At 31.1% G+C, this 16,885-nt stretch overlaps 1 protein-coding gene across 5 annotated transcripts; it reads right to left on the bottom strand.

The window, feature by feature from the left end:
• Nucleotides 1–3,718: 3,718 nt before the first annotated feature.
• Nucleotides 3,719–5,569, bottom strand: LOC126715718 (transcription factor IBH1-like 1). Of its 5 annotated transcripts, none has more exons than XR_007651903.1 (4): nt 5,399–5,569; nt 4,725–5,250; nt 4,550–4,616; nt 3,719–4,121 (listed from the first exon to the last, which is right to left on the bottom strand). XR_007651903.1 is itself a non-coding variant. In XM_050416477.1 (4 exons), the coding sequence occupies exons 2-3, from the start codon at nt 5,247–5,249 to the stop codon at nt 4,579–4,581; spliced, it is 558 nt and encodes a 185-aa protein (XP_050272434.1). In that variant the 5' UTR covers nt 5,250; nt 5,399–5,569; the 3' UTR covers nt 3,719–4,121; nt 4,550–4,578. The 5 variants fall into 5 exon arrangements, 3 of the variants coding, with proteins under 3 accessions (XP_050272434.1, XP_050272435.1, XP_050272433.1); XM_050416477.1 differs by having other exon boundaries at nt 4,550–4,611; XR_007651902.1 differs by having other exon boundaries at nt 4,550–5,250.
• Between the last annotated feature and the right edge of the window lie 11,316 nt (nt 5,570–16,885).

Genomic DNA, 16,885 nt, shown 5'->3' with positions numbered 1-16,885 from the left:
CGGCCTACATCCACAAAGGAAACTCTATAAGGATATATCAATAATATATTAGAGTGTACTACAAATCCTGTATTACAATGAACTATAATATGGGTATATATAGTAAATTAAACTCTAAACTAATAGACTTTTAGTAAAAGTAAGAGACTTACCTTGCACACAAAGTAATATTAGGCTTAAGTCTATACTAATGTGTTAATATATCTCTAACTCTACGCAGGTTGCTCAATGAATATGCATACATACATGGCCTATGCTCATGGATTTGCGCACCCACAAGTCCCTTATGTTTTCTATGAAATATGAAAGGCTTATATGGACTCAAACAAACTCTAGAGCCTGGTAAGAATTGGGATTGAATGGGTCGAAGGCAGACCCTTCCCTCTTCGTATTGATAAACACATATAAAAACAAACACTGTTCTACGTCTTCTGTATGCAGATTAAAATCTAAAATCTTTTTTATAATTATAGCCAATGTATTTATGCTTTGTAATTTTAGACTTGTATATGGTTCCCATAATTAATCCGGTGTAGTTTCCTCAAAAAAAAAAAAAAAAAAATCAATCCGGAGTAGCATTGATGTAAGATTGTCTCCCTAAGACTTAATATATTTTATCTTACATTAATTGATTATTATTATATTATCATTTATCTAAATTTATTGTTTTAATAATAATAACAAGAGTGATAAACAAAGAGCCATCCAATTAGATGTCCATTTGTGAACAGTCACTAAAAACCTTGTTTGGTGAACAATTCTTTGACAATTAACCGTCAACAATACTCCTTAATGGAAGAATATAAATAGAAAACCAACATTAAATTGAAGGGTTCCCTAGTTGTAAGGTCCTTGAGCAGCGTGCAATGGCAACATGTGGGCAAACCTTGCACCCTATGACTGGTGCCATGGGCCAGGCAAACGATGCTGCTCCATGGCAATGCATGGCTTACACGAGTATTGGTGGCTTGAAGGCTGGGCAGGGCTGCCTTGAGCGTAGAGTAGGCATGTTGGGGCAATGTGAGAAATAACGGGGCTTGGGCTTTGTGATTGCACACGTGGCAAACAAGCGGCAATAGCATGTTAGAGCAGTTACCAAGAAATTACCATGGTTGTAGGCTTTGTGGGTGTGCTGTCAATGCTACATATGGGCCTAGGCAGTAGCAATTAATCGTGGGTGGCCTTAGGCAGTTCCATGCAAAGCGACAATTTTAATAGAATCCTTTTTATATTTAAATATTTAATTAAATCATGTTATTTATCTTCCTTTTAATATCAATTTTTTTAATCACTTAAAATTTATTTTTCTTCAGTTTTGAAAAGCAAAATTATTAATTAAGTTTTTGTATTTAAGTTCTACTCATATTTTATTTTCAATTGATAACACGGCTAAGTCACTCAAATTGAATTTTATCAATATTAATTTTGAATTTTTTTTTCTTTGTGTATTACTGGTAAAAGAATTGTCCAAAGATATTTTTTGTGATTCGAGTAGTTTTTCATATATATATATATATATATATATTGGGGGATTAGCATGGGCTGAATTGACATGCATACTAATTTGAACTTGGGCTGCGCCCAAGATATATAAATTCAAGCCCAATAATAGTAGACTATAGCTTGGTTTGTATTTTTCAATTATTTGGGTTAGGCCGATTTGGTCTGACCAAATCAATCTCAATCTTTTGAGTTTTGACCAAGTAATACTTCTCTCACTGTTACACAATGTTGGATTTTTCTGTTTGAGCCATTCCTGGTTTAATCAATTAAATGCAGCATTCAATTGTAGATGAGCCTTTACCAGTTCACTGATTATTGTACGTGGATCACCGTCAACGAATGAAGCCCAGTTTTGGGCTACACTCTCATAACTGTTCTAATGAAATGGAAGGAGCCAATTTAGGCTCAAACAAAAAGGCCCGAGAAAACCTTTACTTAAAAAAAAAAAATTATATATGTGAGATGGAATTCAAACTTTCGGTGTTTACACCATGGTAATTGCTCTACTTATTAGCTCAAGACACTAATTGTTTGTTTGATATATATAAGATATGAATTCAAATCTCTATTCTATGATAATAAACTTTACAAGTTGAGCTTTCAAACTAGTTTAAACTAACATTGAGCTTTCAAAAGCTTATTCAGTAACATTAGAAACAATCAATAAAAAGTCAAAGGTTTTATATTTATAATTCTAAAAATCAAATATATATTACAACGATGATGAACTTATGTAAAGAAAGTAGAAGCCAATAAAAAGTCAAAAGACTTTCATGTTATATGTTACTAGTCAGCAATAAACTATGAAATGCAAATGAATATTCCACGGAATATGAACTTCTCTGTCTGGTTTATTTACTTATACTAAATGAATTTAATAATTATGGTAATTATTAATAGACATTTATTATGATTGTGTATGTGTAATTATCTACTCTATAATTAAATTAAATAGGGTAAAATATAAAAATCACTCATGAGATATGGGCTAATGCAAGGCACTAGACTTTTAAACAATATCTTATTTCCTCCCTAAACACAAACGACACTTCACACTATTTGAAAGTCTCCCTTCTCCAAGACTTATGTTTCATTCTCTATCTCTACCCACTATCAACTATTTGCAACTTAGACATTCCCTCTTGGGTATAATTGTCACAATATATTTGATTTCAAATGCCTTTTTTTTTAAATTTTTTTTTTTTTAATAATGAAAATCAAAAAGATTTTATTGAAACAGCAAAATATTTTTTATGAATAAGATAAGTCATATCCAATTTTCTGGTTGGAAAATGATGTTGGTCATGATACAAAGAGCAACATAACTAGTAACCACAAATTAGTTTTTAGAGAAAATTATATAACAAGTGTTGTTTGTACTTAGGGAACAAATGTGATATTTTTGAAATAGTGCCTAGCATTAGCCCAAGTTTTAAGGATTTTTTAAAATTTATTTTGGTATTTTACCCAAGAAAATATGATGAATTAAAAATTTTAAAAGAATATGAACAATCTTGAAATAAGGGTAAAAGGTTAAGTCTCAAATATGCAATTTAACACTAATTTTTATGGCTCATTTGATATGTATGTTTAAACAACAGTTTTCAATTTATTTGGAAATACGTGTGGGTGAAAAAATATATGAAAATACATGTAATGTTGTTTAAAAACTGAAAACATGTATTTGAACTTGCGTACCAAAAGGAGTCTTAATTTTTTTAGGTGTTTTTATTTTGTTTTGTAATAGTTATAATATGTATCTTTCATGGGAAAAGTTAACAAATGTTTTAAGTATACTTACTAGTAAAATATTTTAAAATATTTTTATTAACAAATTGTCTTAAGAACACACGTTAACGTATCCCATCTTTTATTAGCAGCTAATTAGCCGTTTTTATTCAAACTTATAATTCGTTGAAAGGCTAACTGTTAATTTGTGTTGCCAGTACTGAGTACTGACTGAACTTTATAGTACGGTCAATCTTTGTGTTGTCTGCATCAACACCATAATTCCAGTTGCATTGACAGCCTTTTCCATCATGAATTTGAAATGATTAATTATGTGAATGGAGACTTTATCAACAACTTTTTTTAGATAAATCAACTTTTTTTAGAGTAGATAATGGGTGTAAATCCATAAAATGCCACTCACTGTTTATCTACAAAGCAGCAGGGGATGTACGGACTTCAAAATTTTAACGAAATTTGACTCAGATTAAGCAGGCAATCGAGACTGGTGTTCTTCTTTCTCAAACTCTTCATGAGCCCATTAACAGCAATGAATTAAGTTGCAAATCTACTTGCTATCTGTATATGTATTATCATACATTACATGCTATACATTATGAATGAACTAATACATAAAAATTCAAGTTAATGGTCTCGATAGTCTCTAGCTTCTCGGTTACCAAAAAATAAAAAATGATAGTCTCTACTCTCTAGCTTCTTGGCTCTAATTTTACAGTACTATAGTAGTACATAATATGTGCAGAAAAGTTGCGTACGGATATTCAGTCTGGCGTTCATTGTTACCTTATGGACGTCATTCGCCAACTTTTCTCTCTAAAGTGCCTCAATAATGTCTAAACACACTTCAGTTTTAAAGCTGTCAAAGTAGCCTGTGTAAGAAAGACCACAATCGGTAGTAAATTTAATTGCACTCATAGATGCACCAAATTCTTTCCTCTCTCTCACACACGTATGAAAACACAAAATATTAATGTAATCTATGAAGTATCACCATTATAAATGCTGAAAAACATAGCAAGACACATAATATTTCGGTTATCTTGCTTCATATGATGTGAATTTGATTTTCGTTATTTGTTTATTCATATTTCCCTTGTATTTGAAAAAAAGGCAACCCTTGGTTTGAAATTTTGAGAAATAAAAATGCCCACGTTGGAAAAATTAAGCAATTTAAATTAGAAAAAGAAATACAAATGGAATAATGGCTTTTTAATAAAACTACCAATAAGGAATAATCGCAAACTTAGATCAGCCATGAGGAGGAGAATAGGGAAACAAAAGCTTTGGATTGACTTACATATGATCCATCTCTGTACACTGCCTTTACTATATCGGATTCTTTTCTCCTTCATACTCTAGCTAGTCTTGCAAAATGAAGTAAAATAAATAAACGTTATAAAATAATATAAAAACTAATCGCTATTTTGATTAACAACCTCGGTGGCACTTGCAACAAATCGCATTACATCAACCTGAGCTCGAAGATAAGCAATATAATCCAAGGTTTCTTCAATCAACGATATGTCATCCATATATTCTCCACCGGGGACAAGACTCTTGAGAATATTTGTTCTCTTTTGAACCAATCTCTTTGCAACAGAGTTGGCACTAAGAACCTTTTGAGGCAAAGCAATTTTTCTTACCCTACGGACATGACTACTACAGCTCCTTTTCAAGATCTTCTTGCTTCTAATCCTCCTGCTACAAATCACCGGTGGCACAGTACTTGAAGCTTTCTTTAGGCTTTGAGACTCCGGGCCTAAGATTTGCTCGGCAAGGATTTTGCTTTCATGGTCTCTCGAAGCATTGGCAATGAGGGCACGACTCCAACAAGTTGTGCCATTTCTAGTAGAAGCCATGGCTAGGTCTGCAGACAACTTTATAGCCTTCTTTCTCTCCATGATGCTCGTGCTTTTCTTTGAAGAAAAACCACATCTTTGAAGACCCAATATCCATTTCTTGAGGAATTCTTGCTTGAGTGAGCTAGGATGGCGCATTCTGCACAAACAAACAAGATGTTACTCGTAGGAATTTAATCAAAGATATTAAGCTTTTCTTCTTTCTATGATGACAAATTCATGCTAGCTAGGGTTCTTTGGAGAAAAATATTATTCAATATCAAAAACAAAAAGATATGTAGACTCACCTTGCTGAAATTCTTTTATTGGATTAGAAGAGAGAAAATCATATGAAGCTTATGAGAGACAAGTTTGGCAGAGTTTAACAGATCCAAGAAAGTTTATGAGAATCAGAGAGAGAGAGAGAGAGAGAGAGAGGAATGAGAAAGAGAAGAATGTGCTGAAACCCAATTTATGTTCTCAAAGGAGGGGAGTGGTGGGCCTATAAGAGAAAGACACAGCACATGCAAGCACATGGTGACAATGGCCCACTACCAAAACCCTAGAGAATATGGAAAAGAAAAATTATAAGAAATTATAGTATAGTGTAAAGAACAAAGGTCCCCTTAATGTAATGCGAACCTAACATTTGTAAACTTGCTTGAATACAAACAAAAGTCATTAGATGGACATACCTCATGAGTGTGCCCGTGCCCGTGGCCCCTATGTGGAAGTTGGGATGGGAGAGAGAAAAGAAAAGAAAGAAAGAAAGAAAGAATACTCAAGATTCGTGGGAATTTTGTCATAACCAGTGTTGTATAAATAAATATGAAAATAAAATTTAATGTTTTTTTATAAAAATTTTGGCTCACTCAAATTTTTCATAGATATTATCCATAAATCACTTATTAGGCTATCACTGACACATATCAACTGTAGCTAATCAAAAACAAAACATCCACAATCACAACTTTTTCTAAACACATGTTGTGAGAAAAGCATCACATATATATACTTGGAAGTATCTATGTAGTATATCTTGAAAATCCAATTCCCTTGCACATAATATGAGCTTCCAATCATCAACCAAAACCCCAAAAAAGTAATTTGTATTTAATTGGTGGATTGAGACATCTTATCCCGTTTCATATACGGAAATTACAAAAGCAATTATATTCCATATAGATTTAAAAAGAGCCTTACAATTTAATATAAATTTCGAATTCTTTTGTTAAAAAGAAACTTCAAATCCCCCACCCCATTTATAGTAAGAAAAAAAATTATATACTATCCTATATATAAAACAAAAAAAGTACCCATTTATAATTGTTGAAACGAAAAAAAAAAAAAAAAAAAAGATTTTAAGATAACCATATATATATTTGAAAAGATGAAAGTTTAAAAATTTTGACAAATTTCAAGTTAGTAATTATTAATTGCCATTATTATTTTTTTTTTTGAAAAAAAAATTATACTTTTTTTGTTGATCGTTGTTTTCCATCTTTTGGAACTTTTTTAGTGGGTGTATTCAATGTATAAATTTACTCCAACCAACTGAAACTACGTAGATTGGAGGTGCAGAAAGGTCATCTAAAATAGTTAATTGTGGATATATAGGTCTATAAATTCTATATCCCCTTTTTTCAATAAAGAAATGGTTGCCGGCTAACAATATTAGATTGTTGTCTGAGTTGTATAATTGCACTAGTAGAGAATAATAAGAGTAACCCATTAGGCCGGCTTCTTAATTAAGTAATAATTAAAAATAAGTTAATCTCAGCTTCAAATTTCAATGATATATATATATATATATATATATATTAGGGTTTAGGGTTTTGAGTGTCATGTATGCATGCTACATTTGGAGGAATGAGATTGAGGAGGAGGTTGAATTAAAGGGAGGGAGAGAGAGAAAGAGAAATCAAAAAATTGGCAGGATCCGGAAAACAAGCTGATTCAGTGTGGCCAAATGGGTTATGGGTCCCATAAGATGAGAAATTCTAGTTCAATGGGGCTGCTTTGGCTAGTTAAAAAGAGTAAAAAGCTCCCCCACATGGCTTCCACATGGGAGTGGGGAGCTTTTAAATATGACCCTTCTCAATGCTCTTCAAAGTACACATCTCCTTCAATAATTATTACATATAATTAGAGACTTTTTTTTTAATATATATATAAAAAAAGATACAATAAGATTTGAATTCATTTCATCAGGTTAGAACACTAATTAAGTTTAATACAGACAGAATTGACTTGTACATCCCTTATTCTGAGAAGCAATAGATTTTATTAGTTAAATTAACTGAAATTTACTATTGGTTCATTATTTTTGTATATGTATAATTTTGTCTTATAAATTATTATGACGCATGAAGGAAGGAGAGTGAGCAATCAAACTGAATGAATGAATGAATGAAGAGGTTTTCATAATACGAAATTCAAGGAATCATGGCCCTAGAAAGATGATTGATTATATGGACAAGGTCTCGGTGGGACCAGAAGAGGTGGATATTTATTATTTAATCAACTTTGTAAGGTTTAATTAGGAGAAAATCTTGTGGGACTAGAGAAGCATGCGTGCCTATTTTCATATCTTCTTGGTTTAAGAGATTTCTCTTTCTGTAACTCTTTTTGAATGAGTCGTAGCTTAATTTGTGGCATTGTTCTATCATGTGGACTGGTGGGACCTTATTGTCAACGACTAAAATTCGGTTCCCCTGTCCCTTTTTATTATTATTTTTTTCATTAATCTTATGGGCCTATGGCAAAGGTATTGTAATTCACTAATTTGTACAGAAGCGATATATATACCATCCATATAAACGTCAATTTGTGAAATTTTTATTTATTTATTTTAGTATAAGAATTTACTTTTTCCTATTTTACACCCTCACTTTTCAAAATATCATGCATTAGATTATCCATTTTATATTATATTTTATTAAAATATCATATTTTAGTTATTTTTTTAATTGTTTATCTTTTTTTACACGCAATTATTACCATCCACTCTGTTCCTTTATCTTTGGAATACATAAAGAAAGAATAAAAAAAGTAAATGTAAAATGAATAATGTCATCATAATATGGTACTTTTTTCTGTTATATAAACACTAAGCATTTGTATCAGTCAATGCAAAATAGAAAAATGGTTCAGTTTTACACATTTAAACCCCAAAATCACTCACATCAGTCAAACTAAAGTTGTGTAAATTTGCAAAATTGCTATAGTAATTTGTAAATTTACACAGTCAATACTCATTTTGCATTTAGTTTTTTATTCTTTCTTTGATGAAAGAAGAGAATAAATGGTGATTGTTGTGTGTGGAGAAATAAAAACAATTAAAAAAAATTATATTTTAATAAAATGTATTGTAAAATATATAATTTGGTGTGGGGTACTTTGAAAAGTAAATATGTAAAATAAAAAATTAAGTTTTTATGCTAAAATAGATAGAAATTTTTGCATAAGTTGATGTAAATGCTCTATGCAGGTGCTCTAATTCTTGTTTCATTTTTTATATATATAGATCATGGCATCCCTTATGTAAGGACTCGATTTGTAACGACCCAAAACGATACTGGGCTCGCACGTAAATATGCCCAAACAATATAATTTGCAGAGTGTGGGTGTTTAAGAATTAGATTAACTTTTGTGGAATGAAAAGGTTCACCCTCACGTATATTGAAGGCTCAGAGCTTGCACAACAATCGTTTTGTTTTGGTAATCGATACAGTTCTTCCGCTTTTTACGTTCTCCTTCTTCAGTCTATGCTTTTCTTTTTTTCTTTTTTTTTTTTGTTTCCCCCCCTCTCCCTTTGCATGTTCTTCTTTCAGTTTATATACCACCATCTGTGTTCCATCCTCACCACACATGTATAGGTTGGGTTCGGGGGATTTCTTTCTGTCCCATCTAGTACCTCCTAGAACTTCCTATGGGCAGCTGTAAGGCTGCCTCCTTACTGTTCAGGTATCACCTCCACATTAATGCGGCCAGAGAGTTGGTTGAGAGATAATTAATGCAGAGGCAGCTGTAGTTATAGATATTTGTTTGCCTTTTCTTTCTCACCCTTGGTCTGTTATCCCATCTTTAGTGGTGACGTAATTTCGAGGTCCGGTTGTAATAAGACCGCGTCCTGATTGTCCTCGGACGCGTACTGCCAAGGAGTATGGCGTCCTCAGACGAACACGGAACTCTACTTTCTTGATATTGACCATCACCCTCTCTCGGTAATTAACCTTATGACCTGACCTGGCCTCCTCGGATGGGCCGCAGGCCCAACGATCCTGACCTTAATGGGTCTGTTGATTGGTTGGCCCCCACAACTTATATGATCATTTTTTTTTTATCATCATATAAAAAATAATTAATGAGTATTATTTTTTTAAATGTAAGCCGGATTTGATATAAAATCGCTTATCAAGTGACAATAAACTTTACCAACTTAACTTAATTTGATAAACTCTCTTAAATTTAATTTCTATTATTAATCTGACTCTTTCTAGTCCATTGAAATAAAATTTTATTTTGCAAGCATACTCAATAAATTAACTTTACCAACTTTTTTTGAGAGACCAAAATAAAAATTTTAAATTTGAAGAACTAAAGTTGAACTTAACTATCCCATATTTCGAAGATCAAAAGTACAATATACCCTATTTGCTTCCATCAAAGAATTCAAAAGGAAATTTCGTCTAACTTAATTGATAAAATATCTTATTATCAGTCAAGTTTTTTTTCATCAAATACAACTTATGTCAATTAAGAGTATTAAAAAAAAAGTAATACTATAGTTATAAACTATTTTCAACATATTTACAAACTATTTATGTGACAAATTCTTACTAGTTCTCATCAAGACTCACCACTAACATAACCTTTTTACTTACCACTAATTACTAACCACATCAGCAATTTGGAAAGAAGTTTGTAAAATAGTTTTTGGCTTTAACATTTTCCTTAAAAAAAATGGCTATTATTCTATTACGAAAGAAGAAAAGAATAAGAAGATCAAAATGACTTTTTTTTTTTCCTCTAATATGTTCACCCAATTTGGATCAAGGATGAGGATGCATAATATTTATATTTTTTCAATGAAAAAAATTGGCAACAAACTTGGTTGTAGTCTAAGATTAAAATTTCATTTATTATCTTTTTACTAGATGTGAATTTTGACAAATCCACTATTGGATTACATTTTATTCTTATATCCTCCATGTTTGCAAAATTTCTAAAATATCAAAGACCAATAACTATTTTATCACTCAAATGTTTAAATTTTAAATTTTTGTAGTATAAAATTATGCATAAAAAATAAGTTTATAGATTGAATAATAAATATAATCCAATGGACACGAAATTTTACATTAAAAGCATGTAGTTCAACGATTAGATTTTCAAAATATGTAATTATATCAAATTTTTAAGTAGGAGTAGTAGCCGTAATGGTGGGGTGGGTTGCATGTTGCTGTGGTAGTGGGGTGGGTGGTGGGTTTGGCGAGGTGGTGGTTGATTGGCAATAGTGGGTTTATGGGTTTGGGTTTTGTGTGTGTGTGTGGGTTTATTAGCTTGGGCATTGTGTGTGGGTATGAGTTTGCTTGGTGGGTTTGCTTGGTGTGTCTGGCGGTGGCACTATGATCTGGTGGTTATTGATTGCTTAAGAGGAAGAGGGAGAAAGAGAGGAAGAGGAAGAGAGAAAGAAATAGTAAAAAATAAAAATAAAATGGAATATTTAAATAAAATGGCAAAAAATAGAGTTTGGGATATTGAGTGTGTCGTAAAATGGTATAATATAATAGATAAAGTAACTCTTAAGATAGTAAAATGAGATATTGTTTTAGAAACCGGATGCTAATACTCTAAAGAACTAATTTTTTTATATATCCAGCAACCAATACTTGTTGGGTCTAAATTATGTAAGAGTACAATCACTCCCTCGCATGTGTTTACCATCACCTATTATCATTCTCAATGGAATTCCACAGTCACCAGTCAATTTGCATCTTAAGTTTGAATCCTTATATGCATCCCATAGTTTTCTAACTGATATTATGAACGAGATAGCAAAATGAAATATATCGTTAAGTGGTTAAAACAATAATAATAATCTAGAAATAATAGCTCGTTTGAATGATTTTGTTTTCATTAATTTATCTGATTTCTTATGAACTAATTGTTAAAACTTTATTTTATTTATATACTTTTGTAATTTTACATAATAAATAAAATAAACAAATTAAGCTAGTGCATTGGAAATAAGATCATCCAAATGAATATTTAGAACCCAACAAAGTGTAGCTCCAAACCATATTGAAATTATCTCTTTCATCCCATTAGGTGATTTATAAGACTATTTATATGTAAGTAATGTAAGTAGTGAGTTCTAAGTAGCTCAACAGGTGTTTTGATATGATGATAACGAATAATTATAAAAAAAACGAACATCATTGATTAAAACTCTGTCTCAAAAACAAATGTGTAGATCATGTGAGTAAAATTAGATATGAATTATCTCTTTAATCAATATGTAATGAATTTTTTTTTAAAAAAAATCTTTAAATTAGTTTGGAATTAAACATTTTTTCTATGAAACCATAAAGGAGGGATACGCGGTATATTAACAGTTGTGTGATAGGAGGTAGGACCCTAAAAAATGTGTGAGGTCCACGTACTGCAATAAAGTATGACATAATTTAGGGTTAAGGTACAAAAGAAGCTGAGGATTGAGAAGCAAAAATCCAAGCAAAGCAAGTGAGCCAGCCGGGAGTCTGCCCCCGTGATTTACGGCTATCCTTGCAAATGACTTGGTGTCAGCAGCAGTAGTACATGGGAACATGGATTTTATGACTAAAATCCTTGGGTCCACGTCTCCAGTCTCCACGTGCCATGCACATCTCAACTGAAAACATTGCAACCCAAATTAACTTAAACCCCACGCGCTTTTAAAATGGGTTCAAGACATGCTCAAAAACATGACAATATGTTTTCACAAATATATTTTCCTTTTTAACTCCCCCTTAAAAAAAAAAAAAAAAAAAATCTATTCCTAAATCCTAATCCTTCTAGGGCTGAACAAGAACCGATCTATGACTGACAAGTTGAACTAGTTTTGCATCAATCAAATTGTAAAACGTGGTTGTTAACGATGGATTGGACGATGGTCTGAGATTTCGATGTTAGTTAGTATGGTACTTGGCAATGTTTCTTGGATCTCAACAATACCAAATCGATCTTCAACATTAGAAATTATATAGACTTTAAAAGTTTCACTCTTTAGAGCATCTACATCGGTGGAGCTAAAAATTTTAGTATTTAACATCTCAAAAAAGCTATTTTATCTATTTTAAGTTTTAATACACAATTTCACAATACAACCTACATCAATTCTCTCTTTCTTTTTTTTTTTTTTTTCATCAGGCAAGCACTATTTGTTTTTTATTAATTTATTTCTCAATTCCTCTCTCTCCCTCTCTACGACGAAAGCCAACTAAGTGATAAAAAAAAAAAAAAATTATGCCTTCTTGCTACGGTGAATTGCTAGTCTTAGTAGTTCACTATAGCAAAAAGGCAAAAAAAAAAAAAAAAAAAAAAAAAGCCTTTGGCATCATTAACGCTAGGCACAGAATTGGAGTTTGAGGTGGTAAAATAGGTAAAAGCTATTTTACTACCACCAATACTGATGCTTTCAATCTATGATCTTTAGTTAGGCCAGATTCTCAATATCTCAGATCTTCATTTTCCTTAGCCTAGTTGAATGTTTCCTCCTTAATCTTCAGTCATCAAAGGTGAATACTCCTAGTTAGATCTCAAACCTCAAATCTTATCATGTTTAGTTTTAATATTCAGATTTTGGATTTTCATATGTGGAAGATTTTATGTTTTGAATCTTTGATTTTTTTGGAGATATTTTGTGGATTCTCTCTCTCTCTCTCTCTCTCTCTCTCTCTCTCTCTCTCTCTCTCTCTCTCTCTTCTCTCTCTCTCTCTCTCTCTCTCTCTCTCTCTCTCTCTCCTCTCTCTCTCTCTCTCTCTCTCTCCTCTCTCTCTCTCTCTCTCTCGTGACGGTGCTCAGTGGCAATTGACCACCATGTCAAAGGTAAATTGCCCTGATCTTACTAGAAAGTCAATTTAACAATGAATGCGGTGGTTGGCATTTGTAGGATTTCAACAATGCTTGTGTAGCTAAAAAAACCCTCTCTAAACTAGCTACACCAGTCGATAAACACCCTTATATCCTACTACTAATTCTATTATAATTACAAATATATGGAGGAAAATATTTAATTTATGTGAAAACTAATATGTGTAAGGTTGAAATTTGGTGACAAACTTTCTAACCATCTTGGATTGGCTTGTAAGTCAATAACCAATATTATTGCATACTTATAAACCTTTTCATTTTATAAAAATGATTTATTGGGGGTTTTTTTGGGGATATCTGGATGGTGAACTCAATTGAAGTCTCAAATTTATAAAATCTTATTAATTTGAAGCATATGTCCATCTTTGGTTATTCATTTATGTTATTTAGGCTAATTAATAACAGTAGAAAGAAGTTGGTTCCAGTTAGCTAAACTAGTAAAGTCTCTAATGGTTGAATAAGAGATTTGGGGTTCAATTCCTACCTACACAAAAAATTTATTAGTGTCTTGGTTTGAAAATAAAGAGCTATCATCAGGAGCAGATGCCATAGGTTAAAACTCTATCTCAAAAAAAAAAAAAAAAAGTAGAAAGATGAGAAATTATTGATTGAAGTCTACATTTCACCTAAGGCTTGTTCATGTATCAATTTGGTAGCCATTTAACACACAAGGTAGAGAGAGAAAGAATTAGCAAAAAAAAAAAAAGTAGAGAGAGAGATTCTAGTGAGAAACTAACTTCCTGAAAATCAAAACTAGTTACCTAGGTGAAATATAAAGTCTAATCAATGGTGTCCACAGTTACATAAATTTAAGCTTTAGTTGTCCAAATTAAACCCTTGGGACCTAATATAAAACAAGGTATAAAGTCTAGATTTTTTATATAATTTTCCCTACATTAATTATACATATAAGCATTATAAATAACTTGAAGATTCTTTTTTTTTTTTTTTCTCCCGTCATTAAACTGTTATATATTCGTTGCTTTTCTTCTCAATAAAATGCAATGATTTTTTTTTTTTTTTTGGGAAGAAAAATGAAATGATTTTTAGCTGGCATATGATCTCTTCTTTGTTTTCATCTTACATCTAAGAAATAATTATTTGAACATTTCTTAACAACAATAGCTTGTTCTACATGATTATTTGTGCTTCTTCTTCTTCTTCTTCTTCTTCTTTTTTATTTTTTTTAATTTTTTTTATTTTTATGACAAACGAAGTTGAATCTTTTTTTTATGAAATAGAAATTCTACCATAGCCTAATCTAAGTGTATATGTATGTGAAAGCTCTCTCCTCGAAATTTGAACCCCGACCCTTACCCCCCACACCCCACAATTACTTATACTTGTGGAGTAACCGTCACACTAAGGGCGGACCCAGGATTTTAAGCTAGTGGAGGCCGGAGTATAAAGGAAAAAATCATCCAAATAGATATCCATATAGTATCAAAATATTATAAATACTCAAAATCGTTGTTTCTAAATACATTAAGATACAATCATTTGCCAACCAAAGCAAACAAAAACAAAATAATATCTTTTTTTAATACTAGGCTGGTTAGGTTTTTTTTTTTTTTTTTTTTTTTTTTTTGAAATTAGAGAATTCACATTGATGTGCTAGAATTTTTAGCTTTTAGCACTTTAAAAAGTTATTTTATCTATTTTACCACATCACTTTACAATACATCCATTATCAAATGTTCTATTTTTTTTTTTAATAACTTCATTTCAAAATAATATAAAAAATTCATTATAATAATAAAGGAAGCTAGAGAATTTGAGTTTTTTAATTGAAGGAAGAGATATAATCTTAATAAAATATGGTATTTCATTTTTAACAACTTACTACAGTCAATTGGTATTTATACTAGTTTACTGTAGTTGCAAAAAATTTAGCTTTAAATTTAGCTTCTCCAATAACACATAATTTTTTGGTTCTTTGGTGGTAAAATATATATATATATATATATATTTTTTTTTTTCTCTAAAATACAATTAGCATTGTGAATATTTTAATTGTTTTTGTTAAGTTTTTTGGTTGGATAGTTGCTATTTAGGTGAGGCTAGTTAGACTTATTGTGGAAAAAAGGGGCCTAAGGTTTTGGAAGGGGGTCTAACTACAAAAATGAAAAATATTATAACTAAAAAAAAATTGGACCCAAGGGAGGCCCGGGCCCCCACCTAGGTCCGTCCTTGCATTGCACTAAAAGTGTGCGGCGGTGACAAACGAGGTTCAATCTTTACTTTTGAAACATGCATGTTTTGCATTTTGTAAATTTTTAATTTTGGCCATAATTTTGGGAAAAACTTAGATGCAATTTCTTTCTTTCTTTTTTTTTTTTTTTTTTGAGAAAAAGATGCAATTTTGTAATTAATGTACCTTAAGTTCCCTAATTAGATTCAATTAGAATCAGTGATGTGGTTTATTGGTAAATACAGTACAACCATATGATTTATTGATCAATACTGCTTCCTTGTAAGTAGTTACAACCATAAGTCAAACGATTTTATATTTAAGATTTTTCCTAGTTCCTACTAGCTTTAGATATTTTCATTCGGCATTAACAGTAACACAGATATTTATACTTAGTTTCAATTAATTAATCTTTATATATATATATATATATATATATGAGAATGATTAAATCCTGTGAAATATTATAATTGTCCGTAAGAAATTCGTAATAATGATATTCTTTTTCTTATATACTAACTCAAACTTCTTCTCTTCATTTTTAATTTATTTTATCTTTAAAACAAATTTTGTCCTTAAAAAGACATTTTTTTATACATATATTATCTTTCAACTTATTTATAACTCTTTTTTTCTTGCTCTTATTAGCATGTTTACTTACAAGTTACAACTCCTAAAAGTTTTATTTCTTTCCAATAACTATACCTTTATTCAATAAACAAAATAAATTTAAGGAAAAAAATCATTCAAACGCACACTAAGTTGAAACTACAATTTCTTAGATTCCTTAATTAAATTTAAGGATGTGATTAAATTAACCAACACACTACATTTCTGAATTTAATTCTTTTAAAAAAATACAATACTTTTATAACGAAAATATCATTTTGGTCCCTATATTTTAAAGCTAATGTTAATTTTATTCATACATTTTAGTAGGAGTCAATTTTTTCTGTTATTTTTAATTTATAATCAATTTTCGTTAGCGAATTGACAATAAATACTAAATGAACTATAAATTAAAAATAATTACTACCAAATATAAAAATAAATAAATTAACAATAACCCAAAATATAAAGTGAAAAATTTCGGCTATTTTTATTGAACTTCAATACGACCACATGGCCTAGGTTTTAGCCTCTTAAATAATTAAGGCTTAGCTATTTCTGCGGTAGAAGAGGAGTGTATCCACGCGTCTTTGGAGAGTAAAGATTGAACAATGGACAGCACATACGATTTTGACAAAGCACGGCAGAAGTATATAATATAATATAAGATTGTGAGTGCAGAGTGTGAGTGTAGAGGAGGTGCTGCAATTAAGCAAAGCCGCACGCACACACAAACACACGCATGTGCACACATGGATGGGACCCACACTGTCCTAACAAAGGTTTACAGCCCCTACAAAGCTTGAATGATGTGGGTTACCCCCCAAAAACACTACCTTTCCTAGGTCCAAAAGTAGAA

The sequence above is a fragment of the Quercus robur genome, chromosome 2 (genome assembly GCF_932294415.1).
Source record: "Quercus robur chromosome 2, dhQueRobu3.1, whole genome shotgun sequence".
In the NCBI taxonomy this organism is placed as follows: domain Eukaryota; kingdom Viridiplantae; phylum Streptophyta; class Magnoliopsida; order Fagales; family Fagaceae; genus Quercus; species Quercus robur.
This window is presented reverse-complemented; position numbering and strand designations above follow the sequence as displayed.

Coding starts and splice junctions, on each gene's coding strand:
- LOC126715718 (XM_050416476.1), bottom strand. CDS start 5,249: ATGCGCCATCCTAGCTCACTCAAGCAAGAATTCCTCAAGAAATGGATA.